This window comes from Chiloscyllium plagiosum, chromosome 4 (genome assembly GCF_004010195.1).
Source record: "Chiloscyllium plagiosum isolate BGI_BamShark_2017 chromosome 4, ASM401019v2, whole genome shotgun sequence".
NCBI classification, from domain to species: Eukaryota; Metazoa; Chordata; class Chondrichthyes; order Orectolobiformes; family Hemiscylliidae; genus Chiloscyllium; species Chiloscyllium plagiosum.
The window spans coordinates 40335369-40356978 of NC_057713.1; the positions used below are offsets into that span (position 1 = coordinate 40335369).

The 21610-nt window shown below is 42.5% G+C and overlaps 1 protein-coding gene across 1 annotated transcript in view; it reads right to left on the reverse strand.

Moving 5' to 3' along the window:
* Positions 1–9632: 9632 nt before the first annotated feature.
* The window catches only part of si:dkey-22o22.2 (neural-cadherin), a 246362-nt gene continuing 234384 nt past the window's right edge, over positions 9633–21610 (reverse strand). Inside the window, exon 33 of the mRNA XM_043688104.1 lies at positions 9633–11219. Within this exon, the coding sequence (XP_043544039.1) occupies positions 10803–11219 (417 nt within the window). The 3' untranslated portion in view covers positions 9633–10802. The remainder of the gene's footprint in view (positions 11220–21610) is intronic.

The following is a 21610-nucleotide window of genomic DNA, read 5'->3' on the forward strand; positions in this document are numbered from 1 at the left end:
AGTGCGGGGTTGTGGGACTATGAGGTTGGAGGCGGTGGATGGGAGATCCCCTGAGTTGATGAGGTTATGGATGGTCTGGGAGATGATGATTTGGTGATGGGAGGTGGGGTCATAGTCAAGGGGGCAGTAGGAGGAGGTGTCCACGAGCTGGCGTTTAGTCTCAGCGGTGTAAAGGTCGGAGCAGCAATGGCAAGAATTTCTGGGAGTAATTCGGGAGCCACAGAAGAAATTCATCCCAAGGAACAAGAAATGTACTAAGGGGAGGATGATTAGGAGGAAAATCATCAGGAATCCTTTGCCCGAAACATTGGTTTCCTTGCTCCTCGGATGCTGCCTAACCTGCTGTGTTTTTTCAGCACCACTCTAATCTTGACTCTAATCTCCAACATCTGCAGTACCCATTTCTGCCTAAGGGGACGATGAGGCAACCATGGCTGATGAGGAAACTCGGAGGCAGCATTAAAAGACCCCTTTATCCCTACTGTCTGCCTTCTGTGAGTCAGTCAATCCTCTATCCATGCTTTGCACCTAACAGCATGGGCTCTTATTTAGCCTCCTGCCCAGCACATTGTCAAAGGCCTTTTGGAAATCCAAATAGATCTCGTCCACTCTCTGCTTTGTCTAGCCATGCTGACTCTATCTGATTTTCCGCTGGGCTTCCAAGTACTCCACAACCTCATCTTTAATAATGGACTCTAAAATCTTACCAATGACTGCAGTCAGGCTAACTTACCGATAGTTTCCTGCCTTGTGCCTTCCTCTCTTCTTATACAGGAATGTTATATTAGCTATCTTCCAGTCTTCTGGGGTCCTCCCTGACTCCAGTCATTCTTGAAAGATCAATACCAATGTCTCCACAATCTCCTCAGCTATCTCCTTCAGAGCTCTGGGGTGAAATCCATCTCTTATTATAGATGAAGGGCTTATGCCCGAAACGTTGACTCTCCTGCCCCTTGGATGCTTCCTGACCTACTGTGCATTTCCAGTGCCACACTTTTCGACTCTAATCTCCACTATCTGCAGTCCTCACTTTCTCTCTGTGTAGTCTATTTTGTCCAGGTGATTTATTCACCATAACGTCTTTCAGCTTTCTGAAGTCGAAACGTAGTCTTTTCAGGATGGCAACCAGTGACAAGTTCCACAGGGTTCAGTGTTGGGACCACAAGTATTCATTTGGATGAGGGAACTGAGGGCATTTTTGCTATGTTTGCAGATGGTACAAATGATAGGTGGAGGGACAGGTAGTGTTGAGGAAGTGGAGAGGCTGCAGAAGAACTTGGACATTCTAGGCAAGTGGGCAAAGAAGTGACAAATGGAATACAATGTGGGAAAGTTAGGGTTATGCAATTTGGTAGGAAGAACAGGGGCGCGGATTATTTTCTAAATGGGGAATGTAATGTAAATAATGTAAAACCAAAATTTTGCTTTTATTTCTTCAAAGTAAAACTGTCTTGTGGACTCTGCAATTGTATTCTATATTTGAATATAAAAATTAGATTTACATCAAAGCTACTTTGTGCAACTGTTCCCTGATTCCTGTGGTGCTTTTTACTGAAATGTTGATTGCTTTAGTCAACAGCATGCTATCTGGTTTGACTGTATTTCTGAAACTTGTTGTGATATTATGTTGCTCCTCCTTTGCTGCTTATGTTGTAATTGATAGATTGTTTACTTTATTTTATGCTGTGCTAGTGCACACAGAGGGGAATATAATGCTCTCCCCTTTGGCGAGTTTGGGAGTGGAAGGTATTTGATCAGGCTGCAGGGTAGCTAGTGGGGTCCCTGCCACTTTCCCATCTCCATCCCAATTAAATCTCTGGTGAGACAGACCGCGGATGAGCTTCCCAACCTCCCACCATCTGAGGCCCTTAATTGGCCAATTGATAACCCATAAGGGCCTCATCCAGTTGCTGATGGTATTGATGCAGTGATGGTTGGTGGGTGCTGGGGAAGGTAACAAGACAAACAAACTAATATGGGGTTGCTTGCAGTCCCTGCGGGGAGGGCTATGTTCCTTGTTTAAAGGCAACTCTGTACCTGATCAAGGCCCGCAGCGTCGGAATTGAGGGTGGGGTTTAGATAGTTACATTGGCAACAGCTGCCTCGGGGACATTGCCCTTCAATGCCGCTGCCAACCCGTCATTGCTGACTGGTGTCTAGTAGGTAGAATGTCTTCCCAAGGGTCCTCAATCTCGGGGAAAGCTTCCTGCTATCCAATTAAGTGCCCAAGAGGCACCGTGTACAGTGGGCTGTTCCTACCAATGGCAATGCAGGGCTTTCCAACAGCTGGGCGAGACCCAGTTAACTCAATTAAATATCACCCAGAATGCCAGCACCAAGTACTTGAATTCTGGCTAAGGGGTGGGGCGGGGGCAGAGGAGGTGTCAGAATATACTTTATCCGGCCAGTTTAGAGTATGGGAATGGTCAGAGGAGGAACTGAGAGAGACGTGGTGGACATGTAGAACAAAAGGTAAAAAGGAAGAGGAATTAGGTGTGGTTTGCTCCTGTATTGCTTCTATCCTCCTCCCTTATTCCCACATGGTGATCCTGCTTTTATGCTTTGCTCCTACTCTCTGTCTGTTCCCCTACTGCTTTCTCTGTATTATTGCTTTCTCAGAGCCATGCTTTGAGTTTTTTGCTGTTTCCATGCCTGTAAAGGAGCAGAACCTGTAAATAAGCACCTCACTCTACTGTTTTCTCAAAATCATCCTTTGCCTTGAAGCTATTTCATATTATGAGCCTTACATATTACTACAATTTAGATGTTTATTCCACATTTACTTATCAATTGGAAAGGAATCTTTCAAAAGTTGACCAATTGTTTGCAAAAAAAAAATCTTGGCTTTTTTTTAATAGGAACTGAGAAACCGCTGTTATTTGGGCTCCATGAATTGAGTGATTGTTGTTGCAGAGCCACCAGCTGGTCACTGCCTCAAAGTACAGGAGGTTTTACAAAAGCACATTTGTAAAATAAAACAGAAGTTGCTGGAGAAACTAAGCAAGTCTGGCAGCATCTGTGGATAGAAAACAGAGTTAACATTTTGAGTCCAGTGACACTTTCTCAGAATTGAGAAGGGTCACTGGACTCAAAATGTTAATTTCTGTTTTCTCTCCAAGGATGCTGCCAGATATGCTGAGTTTCTCTAGCAATTTCTGTTTTTGTTTCAGATTCCCAGCATCCACAGTTCTTAATTATTTGTAAAATGTTAAATACTGGTTTTCTTCCCACATTTAAAATGGAAATCAACTACTTACACAATACTGGGGACTCCTGGTGCTGCAGCTATATCATTGGCACTTTTGCAGCAGGTTATTCCAAAGATGTAACTGGAAATAAGAACAGCATGCTATCACCAATCTTGCATTTTCTTTAATTCCTTTTTGGGTTGTGGGTATCATTGACGAGGCTGGCATTTCATTCCCAAATCCTTCTGGGGTTACAAAAATGGATTGTGTGTTCACTTCTGAAAGTAGGCACTTAAGCACTATGGTATAGAACAAGGATTTTATTTAGACCAGCCCAAGACAGCAGGTTTCCTTTCCTAAGGTGCATTGATAGTCGATTCAATCATAACCCTATAGACTGCGAACATTTTAGAAAACAGAAAAGCAAGACTTTAAAAAAAAGGTAAAAAAGGAGAAATTTGAGGTGTAGGGATACAGTTTAGGAACATAGGATGTAAGAGCAGGAATAGACCATTTAGCCTTCAATAAGATCATACTAAATCTTAAGTGTGTTTCCTTTCTGTTCCACATGGCTACTATCTTTGGTGGTGGGTAGTTGTCATCTGCTCAATATTACAAATGCATAATCTCTGGCAATGAGGTAGTTCTCTAGCAGAAGAATGAGCAGAAACACACCAAAGGCATAACCTAAGTGATGGAGGGAACGATTAATTCCAGAACTGTGGGATCAATTGATGACTCTTTAATTGACAACAATGCTTCTTTAAGAATGTCCTGGTGAATAAATTACATTTTCAATTTTGAGGTGTTGACTTTCTATTGAATACCTATGAGAGAAAACGATGAAGAAATATAGAAACTTAATAATAGCATTTGCACGTATAAACAAATGATAGAGTAGCTAAAGTGAGCATTCAATCCTTAGATGGTGGTGCTGGGGAATTTATAAGTTGAAAAAGAAAAATTGCAGAGACTCTGGAAAAATACTTTTATCTGCCATCACAGTAGCAGGCACGGAAAGTATCCCAAGAGGAGTCAAAATGTGGAGGGGTATTGGTTAGGCAAAAGGTACGATCACTAAAGGCAAAATGTACTAGCAAATGTAGTAGGACTTAAAGGCTGAGAAGTCCCTCAAACTGATGGCCTGCATCACAAGGTCTTAAACAAAGCATTCCCTGCAGTGTAGGAGACTGAGGGTTGACCTTATAGAGGTCTATAAAATCATGTGAGACAGAGATATGATAGATAGCCAACAACTTTTCCCCCTGGTAGTGGAGTCTAAAGCTAGAGGGAACAGGTTTAAGGTGTGGGGGGGGGGGGGGGGGGGGGGGGGGGGGAGGGGGAGATACAAAAGAAGATACAATTTTTTCACACAGAGGGTGGTGAGTGTCTGGACCAGGTTGCCAGAGGTAGTTGTCGAAACGAGTACAATTTCATCATTTAAGAAACATTTAGAACATAGAACATAGAACATAGAACATAGAAGAATACAGCGCAGTACAGGCCCTTTGGCCCTCGATGTTGCGCCGATCCAAGCCCACCTAACCTATACTAACCCACTATCCTCAATATACCTATCCAATGCCCGCTTAAATGCCCATAAAGAGGGAGAGTCCACCACTGCTACTGGCAGGGCATTCCATGAACTTACGACTCGCTGAGTGAAGAACCTACCCCTAACTTCAGTCCTATATCTACCCCCCCTTAATTTAAAGCTATCAATTTAGATAGGCTCCAGGGCCAGTATATTGTTCCTGAGGTATGGGGCCCAAAACTGCACACAATACTCTAAATGTTGTCTGACCAGACCCTAATAGAGCCTCAGAAGTACATCCCTGTTTTCATATTCAAGTCCTCTCAAAAAGAATGCCGACACTGCATTTGCCTTTCTTACTACTGACTCAATCTGCAAATTTACCTTGAGAGAATCCTACACTAAAATTCCCAAACTTCTTTGTACTTCAGATTTCTGAATTTTCTCCATTTAGAAAATAGTCCAATCCTCTATTCTTCCTCCCAAAGTGCATGACCTCACACTTTCCCATATTGTACTCCATCTGCCACTTCTTTGCTCACTCTTCTACCCTAGCCAAATCCTTCTGCAGCCTCCCCACCTCCTCAATACCATCTGTCCCTCTACCTATCTTTGTATTGTCTACAAACTTAGCCAGACTGCCCTCAGTTCCTTCATCTAGATCATTAGTATACAAAGTGAAAAGTTGTGCCAACACTGAGCCTTGCAGAACACCACTTGTCACCGGCTGTCATCCTGAGAAAGACACATTTATCCAAACTCTCTGCTTTCTGTCAGACAGCCAAGCTTCTATCCATGCTAGCATCTTGCTTCTAACACCATAGGCCTTTATCTTACTTTGCGAGTTTGGAGAAGATTTGTAGCTCAGGTTGTGGGTCAGGTTGAATGTTTGCTCGCTGAGTTGGTAGATTTGTTCTCAGACGTTTCGGCACCATGCTAGGTAACATCATCAATGAGCCTCCAATGAAGCACTGGTATTCTGTCCCATTTGCTATTTATCTGTCTTGGTCTGTTGTGGTGAGTGATATTATTACTGTTCTTTTTTTGAGGAGTTGGTAAATGGGGTCCAAATCAATATGATTGTTATCTAATACCTCTGCAATAACTGCTTCCACTAAGAATCCTGATATTGGTGATCCCATAGGCATCCCATTGTTTTGTATGTAGGTCTTGTTGTTGAAGGTGAGGTGGGTCATGAGGCACAGGTCTACTAGTTTGAGGATGCTGTCCTTGCTGATGGAGTTGGCGCTGTCAGGTGTTTGCGTCCTTGATTCATCTAGCAGTGAGGCCAGTGTTTCTTTGGCCAGGGTAATGTTTATTGATGTGAATAGGGTCATCATGTTGAAGGAAACCATGACCTCATCATCCTTTATCTTGGTGTCTTTGATGACATGAAGGAATTCCTGCATGGAGTGGATGGAGTGGCTTGAGTGTTCTACTAGATATTTCAGTTGTGTTGCAGTTCCTTTGCTAGTCTGTATGTCAGTGTTCCAGGAAGTGAGACTATGGGTCTGAGATGGGGGTGGGGGTGGGGGGGGGGAGCTTGTTTTTAAGAACAAAGAAAATTACAGAACAGGAACAGGCCCTTCGACTCTCCAAGCCTGTGCTGAACTAGATCCTCTATCTAAACCTGTCATCTATTTTCTAAGGGTCTGTATCCCTTTGCTCCCTGCCCATTCATGTATCTGTCTAGATACATCTTAAATACCGCTATCGTGCCTGCCTCTACCACCTCCTCTGGCAATGCGTTCCAAGCACCCACCACCCTCTGTGTAAAGAACTTTCCATGCATATCTCCCTTAAACTTCTCCCCTCTCACCTTGAACTCGTGACCCCTAGTAATTGAGTTCCCCCAATCTGGGTAAATGCTTCTTGCTATCCACCCTGTCTATATCTCTTATGATTTTGTAGACCTCAATCAGGTCTCCCCTCAACCTCTGTCTTTCTAAGAAAATAATCCTAATCTACTCAACCTCTCTTCATAGCTAATCCCCTCCATACCAGGCAACATCCTGGTAATCTCCTCTGCACCCTCTCCAAAGCATCCACACCCTTCTGGTAATGTGGCGACCAGAACTGTATGCAGTATTCCAAATGTAGCCGAACCAAAGTCTTATACAACTGTAACATGCCCTGCCAACTCTTGTACTCAATATCCTGTCCGATGAAGGAAAACATGCCGTATGCCTTCTTGACCACTGTATCAACCTGCGTTACATCTTCAGGGTACAAATCTCTCTTACATAGGATTACCAGATAATCCGTAGAAACGGGCTGTGTTGGATCCTTCAGGTTTCATTCTTTGAAGGTCTGCTAATCTCACCTGTCTTGTGAAGTTTCCTCAGTGCAGCTGTAATATGGTTTTTGACCTGTGGAGTTGGGTTCATTGCCACCTGTTGGTAGGTATCGGTATCTGCGGTAAGTGTGTTTGCCTTTTCAATGTACTGTGTTCTGTTCAGGATGACGGTCATGCGCCCTTTGTCTGCCGGTAGGATTATGATATTTCTGTCTTTTCTGAGTCCTTCCAGGGCTTTCTTTTCCAGTGTGTTGAGGGTGTTCCCTTCTTTCTTTCTGCTCAGTGTTGGTGCTACTGTCTGTTTGATGGCCTGTTGGATTTCTTCTGTAAGTCCGTTGTTTTTCAAGGTGGATTCCAGTGCTGCTAGGAAGTCCTTTTTGTCTGCATCTCTGTGGTTGTAGTTCACCCCTTGTACGAGGAGGTCTTTTTCCGTATCTATGAGTGGTCGATCCGTCAGATTCTTTATCCAAGTCTGTGAATTATCTGTGTTATTGCTGTGCATGAGCTTGGCCAGTTTTTCTTGGAGGGCTAGTCTTTCCTTTGTCTTGGTCCAGTATTATTTACTGTTGATGGCTCGTTCTAATGTACTTGTCCATTCATGGTCAGTCGTGTTAGTGTACAGAGTTTTTTGGCACAAAATTTCTCGTTCATCTTTGTGGAGTTGGTTGTAGGCATCATTTATCATTTCTCATAACATCCTGTGACCGTTCTGTTCTGCTGTTCTTCTGGCTTGTGGGGTGTTGAGAGGCCTGGCATTCAAACCAGAACTCCACTAACAAACATATCGATTTGGACCCCATTTACCAACTTCTCAGAAAAAAAAAACAGAAGTGATATCACCCACCAAGACAGATAAATAGCAAGTGGGACAGAACACCAGCACTTCATTGGAGGCTCACTGATGATGATAACTCACACGGTGACAAGAACAAATCTACCAGCTCAGTGAGTAAACGTATAATCTTATCTTACTCTTATTAGAATTCTTTGAGGAAGTAATGACCAGGGTGGTTAAAGGGGTACCAATGGATATAGTGTATTTCAACTTTAAAAAGGCATTTGACGACATGCTAAATAAAAGATTACTGCACATGGTCTGAGCTCATGCTATTTGGGGTAACATGAGAATGACAATAACATTGGGTAACAGGCAACAGGACAGTAGGGGTAAGTGGATCATTTTCAGGTTGGCAAACTGTAGCTTGTGAATTGCCTCAGGGATCAGGAATGGGGTACTGATAATCTATTTCAATAACTTAAATAAAGGGATGGTGGTGTTGCAGCCACATTTCTTGATGGTACTAAGGTAGGTACAAAACAAATTTGTGAGGAGAATATAAAGAGTCTGCAAAGGGGTATAGCTGGGATATGGGAGTTCATACAGATTTGGAGATGGAATGTAGTATGGAAAAAATTGAGGTTGGCAACCTCACATAGAATAGAATAGAAAAGAGGCATATTATTTAAATGCAAAGAGATTGTAGAACACAACAGTACAGATACATCTGGCTGTCCTTGTACATGATTCAGAAAATGTTAGTGTAAGTATACCAAATAATTAGGAAGACAAATGGAGTGTTGGCCTTTAGTACAAGACAGGCAGAGGTAAGTCTTACTACATTTCTACAAGGCATTGGTGTAACTGGACACAAAGTAATGTGTACAGTTTTGATTTTCTTGTTTATTTATATTGGAATTAGGTTATGAGGTTGATTCCTGGGATGAAGGTTGAATAGTTTTATCCCATATTCATTGGAATTTGGAAGGATGAGAAGTGAACTTAATGTAAAGTCTAATTAAAGATGGCTTGACAGAGTAGATAGTGAGAGTATGGGAACATGGGACGAGAAGATGTGTTTTAAAATAAGAGAAGTCCCATTTAAGACTGAATTGAGGTGGAACTTCTTCTCTTAAAGGGTTGTTAATTTTTAAATCTCTTTTCCCTAATGAGCAGTGGGGCTGGGTCATTGAATTTATTTAGGGCTGGATTAATCAGGTTTTTGGTTGGGGTGGTGGCAGACAGGAAAGTGGACCTAAAACTACAATCATATCAGTCATGAATTTATTAAATGGCAGAGCAGGCTCGAGGAGCCAAGTTGCCTACTCCTGATCCTATTTCTTATGGACAATTTTGTTGTTACTTTTGCCAACACCAGCTTTTTATTTCCAAATTTTGTAAACTGTATTCAAGTTGTCAAACTGCTGTGGTAGAATTTGAATTAACACTCTCTGGATTATGAATCCAGTAATATAATCACTACATTATTATCTAAATTGATATCTTTTAAACATGTATGATGACTTATTCCCATTTTTCATGCTGGTATTGATTTAAGAATTATTTAACATTTGATGCAGTACCTCTGGTGCACTTGCCATAGAGAAACTGAAAACAGCTGTGCATCTCTGGGACACATGTCTCACTTGAATATAGTCAGAGGGAAGCAACAGGTATAACCTGGACTATCTCCATTCATGGGTGATGACAATTGGAAAATGTTGCAAGTCTTCTGAGTAACACTGACAGAGGCCTGAAAGGAGGAAGTGAGTCGACTGTTTCTAATACATGGAATGCATAGAAGTTGAGAGGAAAAGAGAGGGAAATAGTTATAAATTTTGTTTATTCTAGCCATAGTTGAAAATATACTGTCACACTCAGGGATCATGCATAGTTCTCAAAATATTAGTTCCAAGTAACTGTTGGCAGTACTTTTCCTTAATCCATTACTTTAAAAAAACTATCTTTGTTGCCATGGTGCCTCTATCATTCAATTGTCCAATTGTTGCATTCAAGAAATGAATTACAGCATCTACTTTTACATCTGTGGAATTATTCCTTCAATGCCATAGTACAATTAAGTTTATCATGGTAAGGCTTTGCATTCTCGTTAGTAAATCTCAATAACAGTCTAATATTCAGGTTGGATTTGTATGTCAGAGCACCATGCATTGCTAATCAGTTATAACAAAACAATCATAATACATTAAAATTCAGTTCAACACAGAACATATACATGCACAAAATAAATACATCTAAAAGTAATATTTAAAGTACCATAGTCATCTCAAAGAAAATATAGTACAAAAATAACTTAACTTTCAAAACAGGACATTACTGATTTGCACTCATACTGATTTTCTGAGGAATAGCTGTCTCAAATGTAGAAAAGCACAATTTGAAGTTGGTGAATCTCAGAAAGTATTTGATTGTGAGTAGTGGTTAACACTAAAAATTATATTCACATTTCACATAACATACCCACTACTGAAGTGATATGGAATAGGGCTTTGATTAGGACAGTTGATTTTATGTTCATCAGGAAGATCAGTATAATTTAAACATCATAATTCATGGCATCTGAGTTTCTAATACTGGAACAATCAATTTGCATTTTGCAACTTTCCTTTTAAAGGAATAAAATACGTCAGAATCGTTTGGAAGATCAGTTGCCTTGTGAACGTTGGTCATTGATTATGCAGGACTGAACATCATCTTTGGCTACTGTCTCCTACAGCCTTTACTCCGACAGAGCAAGCAAGATAAAATCCATGGCCATAATATATTTTCTTGTTTAATTGTTACTGTCAGGAACTACCAGAATGCCCCTTGTTTCAAAGTCTATATGAGAAGAGGCACAACTTGCAGTTTATCTCACTCTTATTTACAGAACTCAATATTTCTGATTACTTGAACAAAAATATGAAAAGGAGATCATGAACTGATCTTTCCAATGATATGATAGGATTTTCAAATATCTCAGTGTTGTTGGTGATACTTTTTCCATTACACCCCATTGCCCTGTTTCTGGGAACAAAATTCTTTCAATTTGTCAAACTTCGAGCCCCAGTCTCTGAGATAGTCATAATTCAAGTCCTCATCTACATTGGACGTGTCCATTGAGCTGAGGCTTCCTGCTAGTGAGCCTCGTCCTTCAAAGCAGTAAACATGCACTGTGTCCTCAGGAATTGCTCTCAGATCATTATCTGCATCCCAAATAATCCGGGCCACATAGTTTTTGAAGTCTGGAGTATTGGATTGAATTGTCTCAGAAAAGATCATGTTTGGATGAGTTTTCAAATTGTCTGGTTTCTCTTCTTGTGATTCAGGAGAGGCCTTTACCAGAGGAGCAATCGTTATTGATGGAGATTGAGACAGACTTGCTCGCAAGGGTTTCTTCAACTCACTGATGTCATAACCATTCTAAAAAGTAGAAGAAAAATCAGTTTACCCCTTTGTGTTTGTGCTACTGGTTCTGTCAAAATCCAAAAGGTACATTTTCATCAGATATAACATTGCGGTTTGCTGCACTGTCACAAAATACCCACAACTAAATCTTATTAGACGAAGGTAAGAACAATTCAGAATTGGAATCCTAACTACGTTTGTGGCAAGTTAAGTAATTTACTTCTATAAGTGGGTATATGAATAGGAAGTGTTTGGAGGGATATAGGCCTGGTGCTGGCAGATGGGACTAGATTGGGTTGGGATATCTGGTCGGCATGGACGAGTTGCACGGAAGGATCTGTTTCTGTGCTGTACTTCTCTATGACTTTATGACTCCAATGGTGCCTCATACAAGTATGTATTATTTCTTTGTTGATGAAACTGAGGATAGCACTGAATACCATATTATTTTGCATCCACCGACTCACATGTAATTCACTGAAGTTATCAACTTGCAGTGTTGAGAATGTGCTGTTTGTGTTGTGAAAACAATTTTTGTCGAATCAACAAATTAAATCTTTTTTGCAGGATTGGCAGTCTTCTCTGATAAGTATCATTTACTATTGCAATTTCCCAAATAAAACAAGTTTAATGTTTATTTCATTTAAGTCATTTTGTGCCAATACAAATTCATTGTAGAAATTCTAATTTGATATTAAATGTGTGAAGAAGATAAAAGCCTAGATTTTCTTATGCATTTTAATTTTAATACCAATGTTCATGTTTAGTGCTGACTTTTAACGAACTTCAACTACATGCCAAAGTGAAATAAAGGTTTTGGTCCACATTTTGCCAAAATTTTCATCTCCATTCCCTGAGTGGCTACTGGTTTTATTATATTTATATGTATATATTGGGTACAGTCCGTATCACAGTAGAGAAGGTGTTGGACATATTAGAATGTATGAAGTTGGTTAAATTTCCTGGTCCTGACCAGATATATAAAGAAACATTGCGAGAGGCTAGGGAAGAAATTGTAGGGGACTGGCTGATATTTTTGCATCATCGTTAGCCACGGGTGAGGTCCCAGAAGAATGGATGGTAGCAAATGCTGTGCCATTATTCAAGAAAGAAAAGCCTGGGAACTATAGACCAGTAAGCCTAACATCTGTGGTGGCTCAGTTACTTGAGAAGATTCTGAGAGATAAGATATACATGCATTTGGAAACTCAGAGCTTGATTAGGAGTAGTCATCATGGCTCCGTGGGAGATCATGCCTCACAAATTGATTAGAGTTCTTTGATTAAGTGACCAGGAAGATTGACAAGAGCAGGGCAGTAGACAAAGTCTTTATGGATTTCATTAAGGCCTTTGATAAGGTTCCACATGGTAGGCTGCTTTGGAAGGTTAGCTTAATGGAATCCAGGGGGCGCTGGCAAATTAGATACACAATTGGCTTGATGGCAGGAAGCAGAGGGTAATAGTGGAAGGATGCTTGTTGAATTGGAGGCCTATGACTAGTGGAGTGCCTCAGGGGTTGGCGCTGGGCCAATTTGTTATCCATATCAATGACTTGGATGAGGATGTGCAAGACATGATTAGTAAGTTTGCGGAGGACACTAAAATAGGCGGTATTGTGGACAGTGAGGAAGGTTATTAGAAATTACAGCAGGACCTTAATCAGCTGGGGACATGGGCCAAGAACTAGCAAAGGGAGTTTAATATAGATAAGGGTGAGGTCTTGCATTTTGGAAATCAAATCAAGGTAAGAGTTTCATGGTGAAAGCCTTAAGGTTTGTAGTGGAACAGAGGGACCTTGGAGTTCAGGTGCACAGTTGTCTGAAAGTGGAGTCACAGGTGGACAGGGCAGTGAAGAAGGCTTTTGACACACTGACCATCATCAGTCTGGACATTGAGTATAGAAGTTGGGAAGTTATTTTGCAGTTGTACAGAACATTGGTGAGGCTGCACCTGGAGTATTGTGTTCAGTTTTGGTTGCCTTGTTATAGGAAGGATGTTATTAAACTGGAAAGAATGCAGAAGAAATGTACAAGGATGTTTGCAGGACTCAACAGTCTGATTAAAGGGAAAGATTGGACAAGCTAGGGCATTTTTCTTTAGAGTGTAGGAGTCTGAGGACAGATCTTATAGAAGTGTATAATATCATGAGAGGCATGGTTAGGGTGAATGCACTTAGTCTTTTTCCCAGGTTTGGGGAATCAAGGACTAGAGGGCATCATTGTTAGGCTAGAGGGGAAAGAATAAAAGAGAACCCGAGGAGCAACTTGTTTACACAGAGGGTGATATGCATATGGAATGAGCTGCCAGCAGAAGTGGTTGAGGTGGGTACATTAACATTTTAAAGGCATTTGGACAAATACATGGATAGGAAAGGTTTATAACCATATGGGCTAAATGCAGGGAAATGGGGTTAGAATGGATGGAAATTTTGGTCAGTATGGACCACTTTGGGCCAAAGAGCCTGTCTCCGTGTTGTAGGACTCTATAACTTTTATAACTCGTATTCAGATGACCACACCACATTGGATTGGGTTGGTAATCCCACTACAATGTTTTTTACTCATGGAATATGAGCATCATTGGCAAGGTCAATATTTCCCATCCCTAATTGTCCTTGAAAAAGTAGTAACGAGCTGCCATCTTGAGCTACTGCAATTCCTGCACCCACTGTTAGGGAGAGAGTTCCAGGATTTTGATCCAGCAACATTAAAGGAACAGTGACTTAGTTCCAAGACAGGATGATGAACGACCCCCCTTCTACTTATAAAGCATCCCAACAGTGTGGAAGCCAGCCATTTGGCCCATCGAGTCCACACTAACCTTCCGAAGAGACTCCCACCCAAATCCACACCCCTTCCTATCCCTGTGTTTCCCTTGGCTAATCCACCTAGCCTGTTCATCCCTGGAAACTATGGGCAATTTAACATGGTCAACCCACATAACTTGCACACCTGAAGAAACCAGCGCGCTGGGAGGAAACCCATGCAGATGCGGGGAGAATGTGCAATCTCCACACACAAGTTGCCCGAGGGTGGAATCAAACTTCGGTCCCTGGTGCTCTGAGGCAGCAGTACTAACCACAAAGGCACCATGCCACGTTAGGAGTCAAGGTTTGGAAAATGTTGCTGGAGGAGCCTTGGTGAGTTGCTGAAGTGCAACTGCTTAAACCTATGTGTTGATGGTGCAGGGTGTGAGGGCCTGTTTCCACACTGTAGGGAATCTAATCTAATTTAAAATCTAAAATAGGGTGCCAGACAGGGAAACTGCTCGCTTGGGATAGAAATGCTTCCTAGCTTGCCAAATTCACGTGACTGCTACTTTAAGGCACTCACTGAAGGCATCCATCTCACTGCCAGTTAAATAAAGACATAAAAAAGGCAATATTGTATCCTGTCAGCTCTTCACATGGTGTCAGAGTGGAGCTCAGATTGAGTGCTGAAGAGCTATGTACAGCTTGCAAAAGAATGTTCAGAGTTGTTGAAAACTGCTAAAAACAAAGGAAACAAAATAAAGAAGCAAGACACAGATAAAAGCACTGAACGAGATATGATAGCTGCTGGTCAAAATGAAAAGTGATTAGAATCTGCACTGGAAGTTTTTTCCACTTTCCATGGTAAAATTGTGACAGATTTAATGATCAAACAATAGTAGCTTTGGGTAGCTCTCCCATTTCTTGGGAGAGACTGTCACAGTGTGTATTTTATGCTAACTCTCTCCAAAGTACAAACAAAAAAGAAGGCAAATTTTGAAAGTAGGCTTTGAACCCCATATGATTCTGGATTAGTGGTGCTGGAAAAGCACAGCAGTTCAGGCAGCATCTGATGAGCAGTAAAATCGACGTTTCGGGCAAAAGCCCTTCATTAGGAATACAGGCAGAGTGCATGAACGGTGGAGAGATAAATGAGAGGAGGGTGGGGGTGGGGAGAAAGTAGCATAGAGTACAATAGGTGAGTGGGGGTTGGCCGAAGGGCCTGTACTGCGCTGTATTCTTCTATGTTCTATGTTCTATGAAGGTGATAGGTCAGAGAGGAGGGTGGAGTGGATAGGTGGAAAAGAAGATAGGCAGGTAGGACAAGTCATGGGGATGGTGCTGAGCTGGAAGTTTGGAACTGGGGTGAGGTGGAGGAAGGGGAAATGAGGAAACTGGTGAAGTCCACATTGATGCCCTGGGGTAGAAGTGTTCCGAGGCGGAAGATGAGATGGTCTTCCTCCAGGCGTCAGGTGGTGAGGGAGCAGCGGTGAAGGAGGCCCAGGACCTCCATGTCCTCGGCAGAGTGGGAGGAGGAGTTGAAATGGTGGTCCACAGGGCGGTGTGGTTGATTGGTGCAGGTGTCCCAGAGATGTTCCCTAAAGCGCTCTCCTAGGAGGCGTCCAGTCTCCCCAATGTAGAGGAGACCGCATCGGGAGCAACGGATACAGTAAATGATATCGGTGGATGTGCAGGTAAAACTTTGATGGATGTGGAAGGCTCCTTTAGGGCCTTGAATGGAGGTGAGGGAAGAGGTGTGGGCGCAGGTTTTGCAATTCCAGTGGAGGCAGGGGAAGGTGCCAGGACGGGAGGGTGGGCTGTTGGGGGGCGTGGACCTGACCAGGTAGTCATGGAGGGAACGGTCTTTGTGGAAGGTGGAAAGGGGTGGGGAGGGAAATATATCTCAGGTGGTGGGGTCCGTTTGGAGGTGGCAGAAATGTCGGCGGATGAGTTGGTTTATGCGAAGGTTGGTAGGGTGGAAGGTGTGCACCAGGAGGGTTCTGTCCTTGTTACGGTTGGAGGGATGAGGTCTGAGGGCGGAGGTGCGGGATGTGGATGAAATGTGTTGGAGGGCTTCTTTAACCAAGTGGGAAGGGAAATTGCGGTCTCTAAAGAAGGAGGCCATCTGGTGTGTTCTGTGGTGGAACTGGTCCTCCTTGGAGCAGATACGGTGGAGGCGGAGGAATTGGGAATACGGGATGGCATTTTTGCAGGAGGTAGGATGGGAAGAGGTGTAATCTAGGTAGCTGTGAGTTTGTAAAAAATGTCGGTGTCAAGTCGATCGTTATTAATGGAGATGGAGAGGTCCAGGAAGGGGAGGGAGGTGTCAGAGATGGTCCAGGTAAATTTAAGGTCAGGGTGGAACATGTTGGTGAAGTTGATGAATTGCTCAACCTCCTTGCGGGAGCACGAGGTGGCACCAATGCAGTCATCAATGTCGCTGTGGAAGAGGTGGGGAATGGTGCCGGTGTAATTACGGAAGATGGACTGTTCCATGTAGCCAACAAAGAGACAGGCATAGCTGGGGCCCATACAGGTGCCCATGGCTATCCCTTTGGTCTAGAGGAAGTGGGAGGATTCGAAGGAGAAATTGTTAAGGGTGAGGACCAGTTCGGCCAAACGAATGAGTGTCGGTGAAAGGGTACTGTTGGGGACATTGGGAGAGGAAGAAACGGAGGGCTTGGAGGCCCTGGTCATGGCGGATGGAGGTGTAGAGGGATTGGATATCCATGGTGAGGATGAGGCGTTGGGGTTTTTCCATGGTGAAGAAGAGGAGTAGACAACTCATCATCACCTTTAGATTCCTTACAGTGTGGAAACAGGCCCTTCAGCCCAACCAGTCCACATCGACCCTCCAAAGAGTAACCCACCCAGACCCATTTCCCTCTGACTAATGCACCTAACACTATGGGCAATTTTGTTGGGGGCCGGGGAAATGGAAGTCTTGGAGGAGGTGAAGGGCATGGGTGGTGTCTCGAACATATGTGGGGAGTTCCTGGACTAGGGGGGATAGGAGGTAGGTAGAGATGAGTTCAGTGGGACAGGAGCATGTTGAGACAATGGGGTCGGCTAGAGTGGTCAGGCTTGTGGCTCTTGGGAAGGAGGTAGAACTGGGCAGTGTAGGGTTCCCGGACTATGAGGTTGGAAGTTGTGGGTAGGAGATCTCCTGAGGTGATGAGGTTCTGTATGGTCTGGGAGATGATGGTTTGGTAATGGGGGGGGTGGGGTCATGGTTGAGGAGGCGGTAGGAGGAGGTGTCCTCGAGTTAGCGTCTGGCTTCAGCGGTGTAGAGGTCAGTGCGCCAGACTACCACTGCACCCCCTTTATTTGAACCCCATATGAGCATAATTTATGAAATGCATGAGTTCAATATTTGGGCCCAAGGTACAAAATAATCTTTTGATCAAACATGACCTCATTAACACAGCATTCAGAATGCTGTGCATTTGCACAACCAAAGATTACCTAATTAAATACAGGATGTATTAAGCATAAGAGTCCCTGCAGTTAGAGCACATCTAGTGAGTGAAAATGAACATTTGTTCAGGAAAGTGACTGACATGTGCAGAAGTGCTGAGGTTATAAATCAGCGAATAGTCAAGGCCGGCCAGAAAAAAAAACAAGCCTTGTGTTATGTTATTTGATATTCCAGGCTGAAAAGGCAGAAAGGTAATGGATAAGGTCAAGTTGTGAATATTATAAGAAAACATGTCCAGTGTGGTAAAAGCTGCAAGAAGCCAAATGATTTTGCACACAAATCTTCAGTTTGAAGAAATCACAATAAGTAGGTCCAGGTGGTCACTGGAGAGGTAGCAGCCAAGATTTAAAGGAATCACTCTGAACAAAACTGTTGTATGTATGATATAGTCAAATTGAAAAGTGACAAATGGTTTCTGACTACGGGATTGATGATTGCAGAAGGAGAATTTCATGTTAACTTATAGTTAGACACCAGTACACCATGCAACATTATGAATTTCATAGACTTGTGTGAAGTTGGTTAACATGGTGATCCAAAAATGAAGCTCTTGAAAGTAAGTTTGAGGCTCAGTGATGGAACCATACACATGACAATAGGACAAATTATCCTCGCAAAAGCAACTCATCTCAGCAAGAACCAGTCTAAAGCTTTGACTAGTAACCCTTAACATTGCCAAAAGAGATTTGCAATATGTCATACTATGCTAAAAAATTGACCGTGAAATAGATCCTGAAAGAGTACAGCAACGAGCTTCCTGGTTTCGGAAGATTTCATAGAGAATATAATCTAAGTGTAGGAGAGTGTACGACAAATTCAGCCTCTGCTGTGAAAGTTTAAGATGCCCTCAACACTAAGGCAAGGATTGTTTAGGAGTAGTCAATATGGATTTGTGCATAGGAAATCATGTTTTGTTAACTTGATTGAGCTTCTTGAAGAGGTGACAAAGAAGATTGATGAAGGCAGTGCATTGTGTATATTGATTCTGGATTAGTGGTGCTGGAAGAGCACAGCATTTCAGGCAGCATCCGAGGAGCAGTAAAATCAACGTTTCGGGCAAAAGCCCTTCATCAGGAATAATGAAGGACTTTTGCCCCAAACGTCGATTTTACTGCTCCTCAGATGCTGCCTGAACTGCTGTGCTCTTCCAGCACCACTAATCCAGAATCTGGTTTCCAGCATCTGCAGTCATTGTTTTTACCCATTGTGTATATCGACTTCAGCAAGGTGTTTGACAAGGTTCTGCATGGTAGACTGGTTAGCAAGGTCAGATCACATTGAATTCAGGGGAGCTATTCAATTGGATACATAATTGGCTTGAAGGTAGGAGACAGAGGATGGTAGTAGAGGGTGTTTTTTGGACTGGAGGCCTGTGACCACTGGTGTTCAAGGTTTAGTGTTGGGTCCACTGCTTTTTGTCATGTATATAAATGATTTGGATGTGAATATAGGAGGTATGGTTAGTAAGCTTGCAGATGACATCAAACTTGGTGGTGTAGTGGACAGTGAAGAAGGTTATCTTAGAATATAGTGGGACCTTGAATACACTTAATGGTAGGCCTCTGAGGAGTGTTGCTGAACAAACAGACCTAGGGATGTAGGTGCATAGATCCTTGAAAGTGGAGTTGCAGATAGCCAATGAAGGCTTTGGCACACTTACCTTTTTTGGTCAATGCATTGAGTATAGAGTTGGCATGCGGCTTTTGGTTAGGCCACTTCTAGAATACTGAATTCAGTTCTGGACTCCCTGTTATAGAAAAGATGTTGGTAAACTTGAAATGGGTCAGAAAAGATTTGCAAGGGGTTGTCAGGCTTGGAAGGTTTGAGAGAGACTGATTAGGCTGGGGCTGTTTTCCCTGGAGCGTTCAAAGCTGAGGAGTGACCTTATAGAGTTTATAAAATCGTGAGGGGCTTGGATAGGCTGAATAGGGTAGGGGAGTCCAAAACTAGAGGGTGTAGGTTTACGGTGAGGGTGAAATATTTAAATGGACCTGAGGGGCAATTTCTTTCATACAGAGTATGGAATAAGCTACCAGAGGACATGGTGGTGGCATTTAAAAGGCATCTGGATGGGTACATGAATAGGAAGGGTTTAGAGGGGTGTGGGTTAAACATTGGTAAATGGGACTAGATCAATTTAGGATATCTGGTCAGTGCGGATGAGTTGGACTGAAGGATTTGTTTCTGTACTGTACTATGACTCTACAGCCAGCCGGAAAGCCAGGATAGAAGAGCTGGAAGTAAGTGAATAATGAAGAAAGTGACAACTTCTGCAGAATGGATTAGCAGCATGATAGCAGTGAAACAACTTGAAAAGCAAGCATTGATCTAAAAGATCTGAATTTATCTCTAAAAAGATTTCAATAACCTATGCCAACCTATAGGAATTTTGCCACAAGGCAATAATAGTCAGTACCCTCGATGTGAAGGATGGTTGCTGGCAAGTGAAGTGAATTAAAAGCAGTAGCTTCCTAAATACATTTTAGCTAATGTTTGGGAGAGACAGACAATTGTGCACATGGTTTGGCATTTCCATGGATTCAGAGCAGTAACACTGCAGACAGGATGAAATTGATCGTGATTTTCCTAGAATATAGACTATATTAGATGATCTGCTGGATTGTGAATGAGAAGACATGATAAGGGAGCCATTGCTACCTAGTGCTTACCCAATGAACCTAAAATTGATCACAGGAAAATTGCATTTAAAGATGCCTGATGCCAAGTGTATAAGTCACTTACTGACAGCAATAAGTTTATGCTCAGATTCCCAGAATGTGAGAGTTGTAGCAAGCAACAAAAGTAAAAACAATGTGACAATTTGTTGGATTAGTCAACTATTTAGCAAAATTCATGCTCCGTTGTCATCAGAGTGTGAATGATTAAGCCAAGCATGTGCATTTGTATTGGGACGCAGAAAAAGAAGTGGCATTCACTAAAATCAAGCTACTAGTCATGGTCACATCAGAACCTGAAATATTAGATGTGAATATTGAAGTCACCCTGCAGTGTGATGAGATGACAAGACTTAGAGCAACCCTAAGGCAGAAGGACAACCAGTTGCATTAGTAGCCAGAGAGTTAACATAAACAGAAGCTTACTACATTCACATCAAGAAAAAGTGTCTAGTCCTTGTCTTTGCATCTGAACGTTCTCATCAAGAGACAAAGTTACAGTCGAGTCCAACCATTAGCTTTAAGCAGCTACTATCTGCTCCAAATAACTTTCAAAAAATGTTCCTCCAGTTACAAAGGTATCATGTGGACGTGACATAAACCAACAGAAAAATGTACATCGCTAACCATGGGGAGAATGTGCAAACTCCAACAGACAGTCGCCTGAGGCTAGAATCGAACCCGCGTCTCTGGTACTGTGAGGCAGCAGTGCTAGCCACTGAGTCACTCTTCAAAAGCTGCAAAAGGTAGTGATGTAAAAATGGCCTGAAAACATCAATGACCCTTCTGTGGTCACAAGAGTTAATAGGGAACACAGAGATGGCATTGAAATTACCTCTTCCAATAACAAAAAAGCTCCTGAAGACTGCCAAACCAATACCAGAGTTGAGAATTGGAGAACCAATCAGGGTGAAAATCTTCAACAATTTCAACGAGAGTCTGCTCAAACAGAATTGGGCCCTGTTAGAGCAGTTGTCACCTCAATTTTATAATGAGGAAGTGAATGGCTAGATATTATGACATAGTTGTAACTAGAGGCACATATACACAACTAATAATCCACAACAGAAATTCACAACTAATCTTGGAGGAACCACTTGGCCAATATCCCGCTAAACCTTTTCTATTCATATACCAATCCAGATGCCTTTTAAATTTTGTAATTGTACCAGCTTCCACCACTTCCTCTGGCAGCTCATTCCATACACGCATCACCCTCTGTATGAAAATGTTGCCCCTTAGGTCTCTTTTAAATCTTTCCCCCCTCACCCTAAACTTATGCCCACTAGCTCTGGATTCCCCCAACACAGGGGAAAGACCTTGCCTACTAACTCTATCCATGCCCCTCATGATTTTATAAACCTCTATAAGGTCACCCCTCAGCCTCCTTCAGATTTAAACTTTCTCTCTCCAAAGCTGGAAATACTGAAAAACTGAACTACCTGTCCATTGTTCAAGATCAAGGTAATCCATCAAGGTGAGATGCTTTGTTTCAGGCTAACAT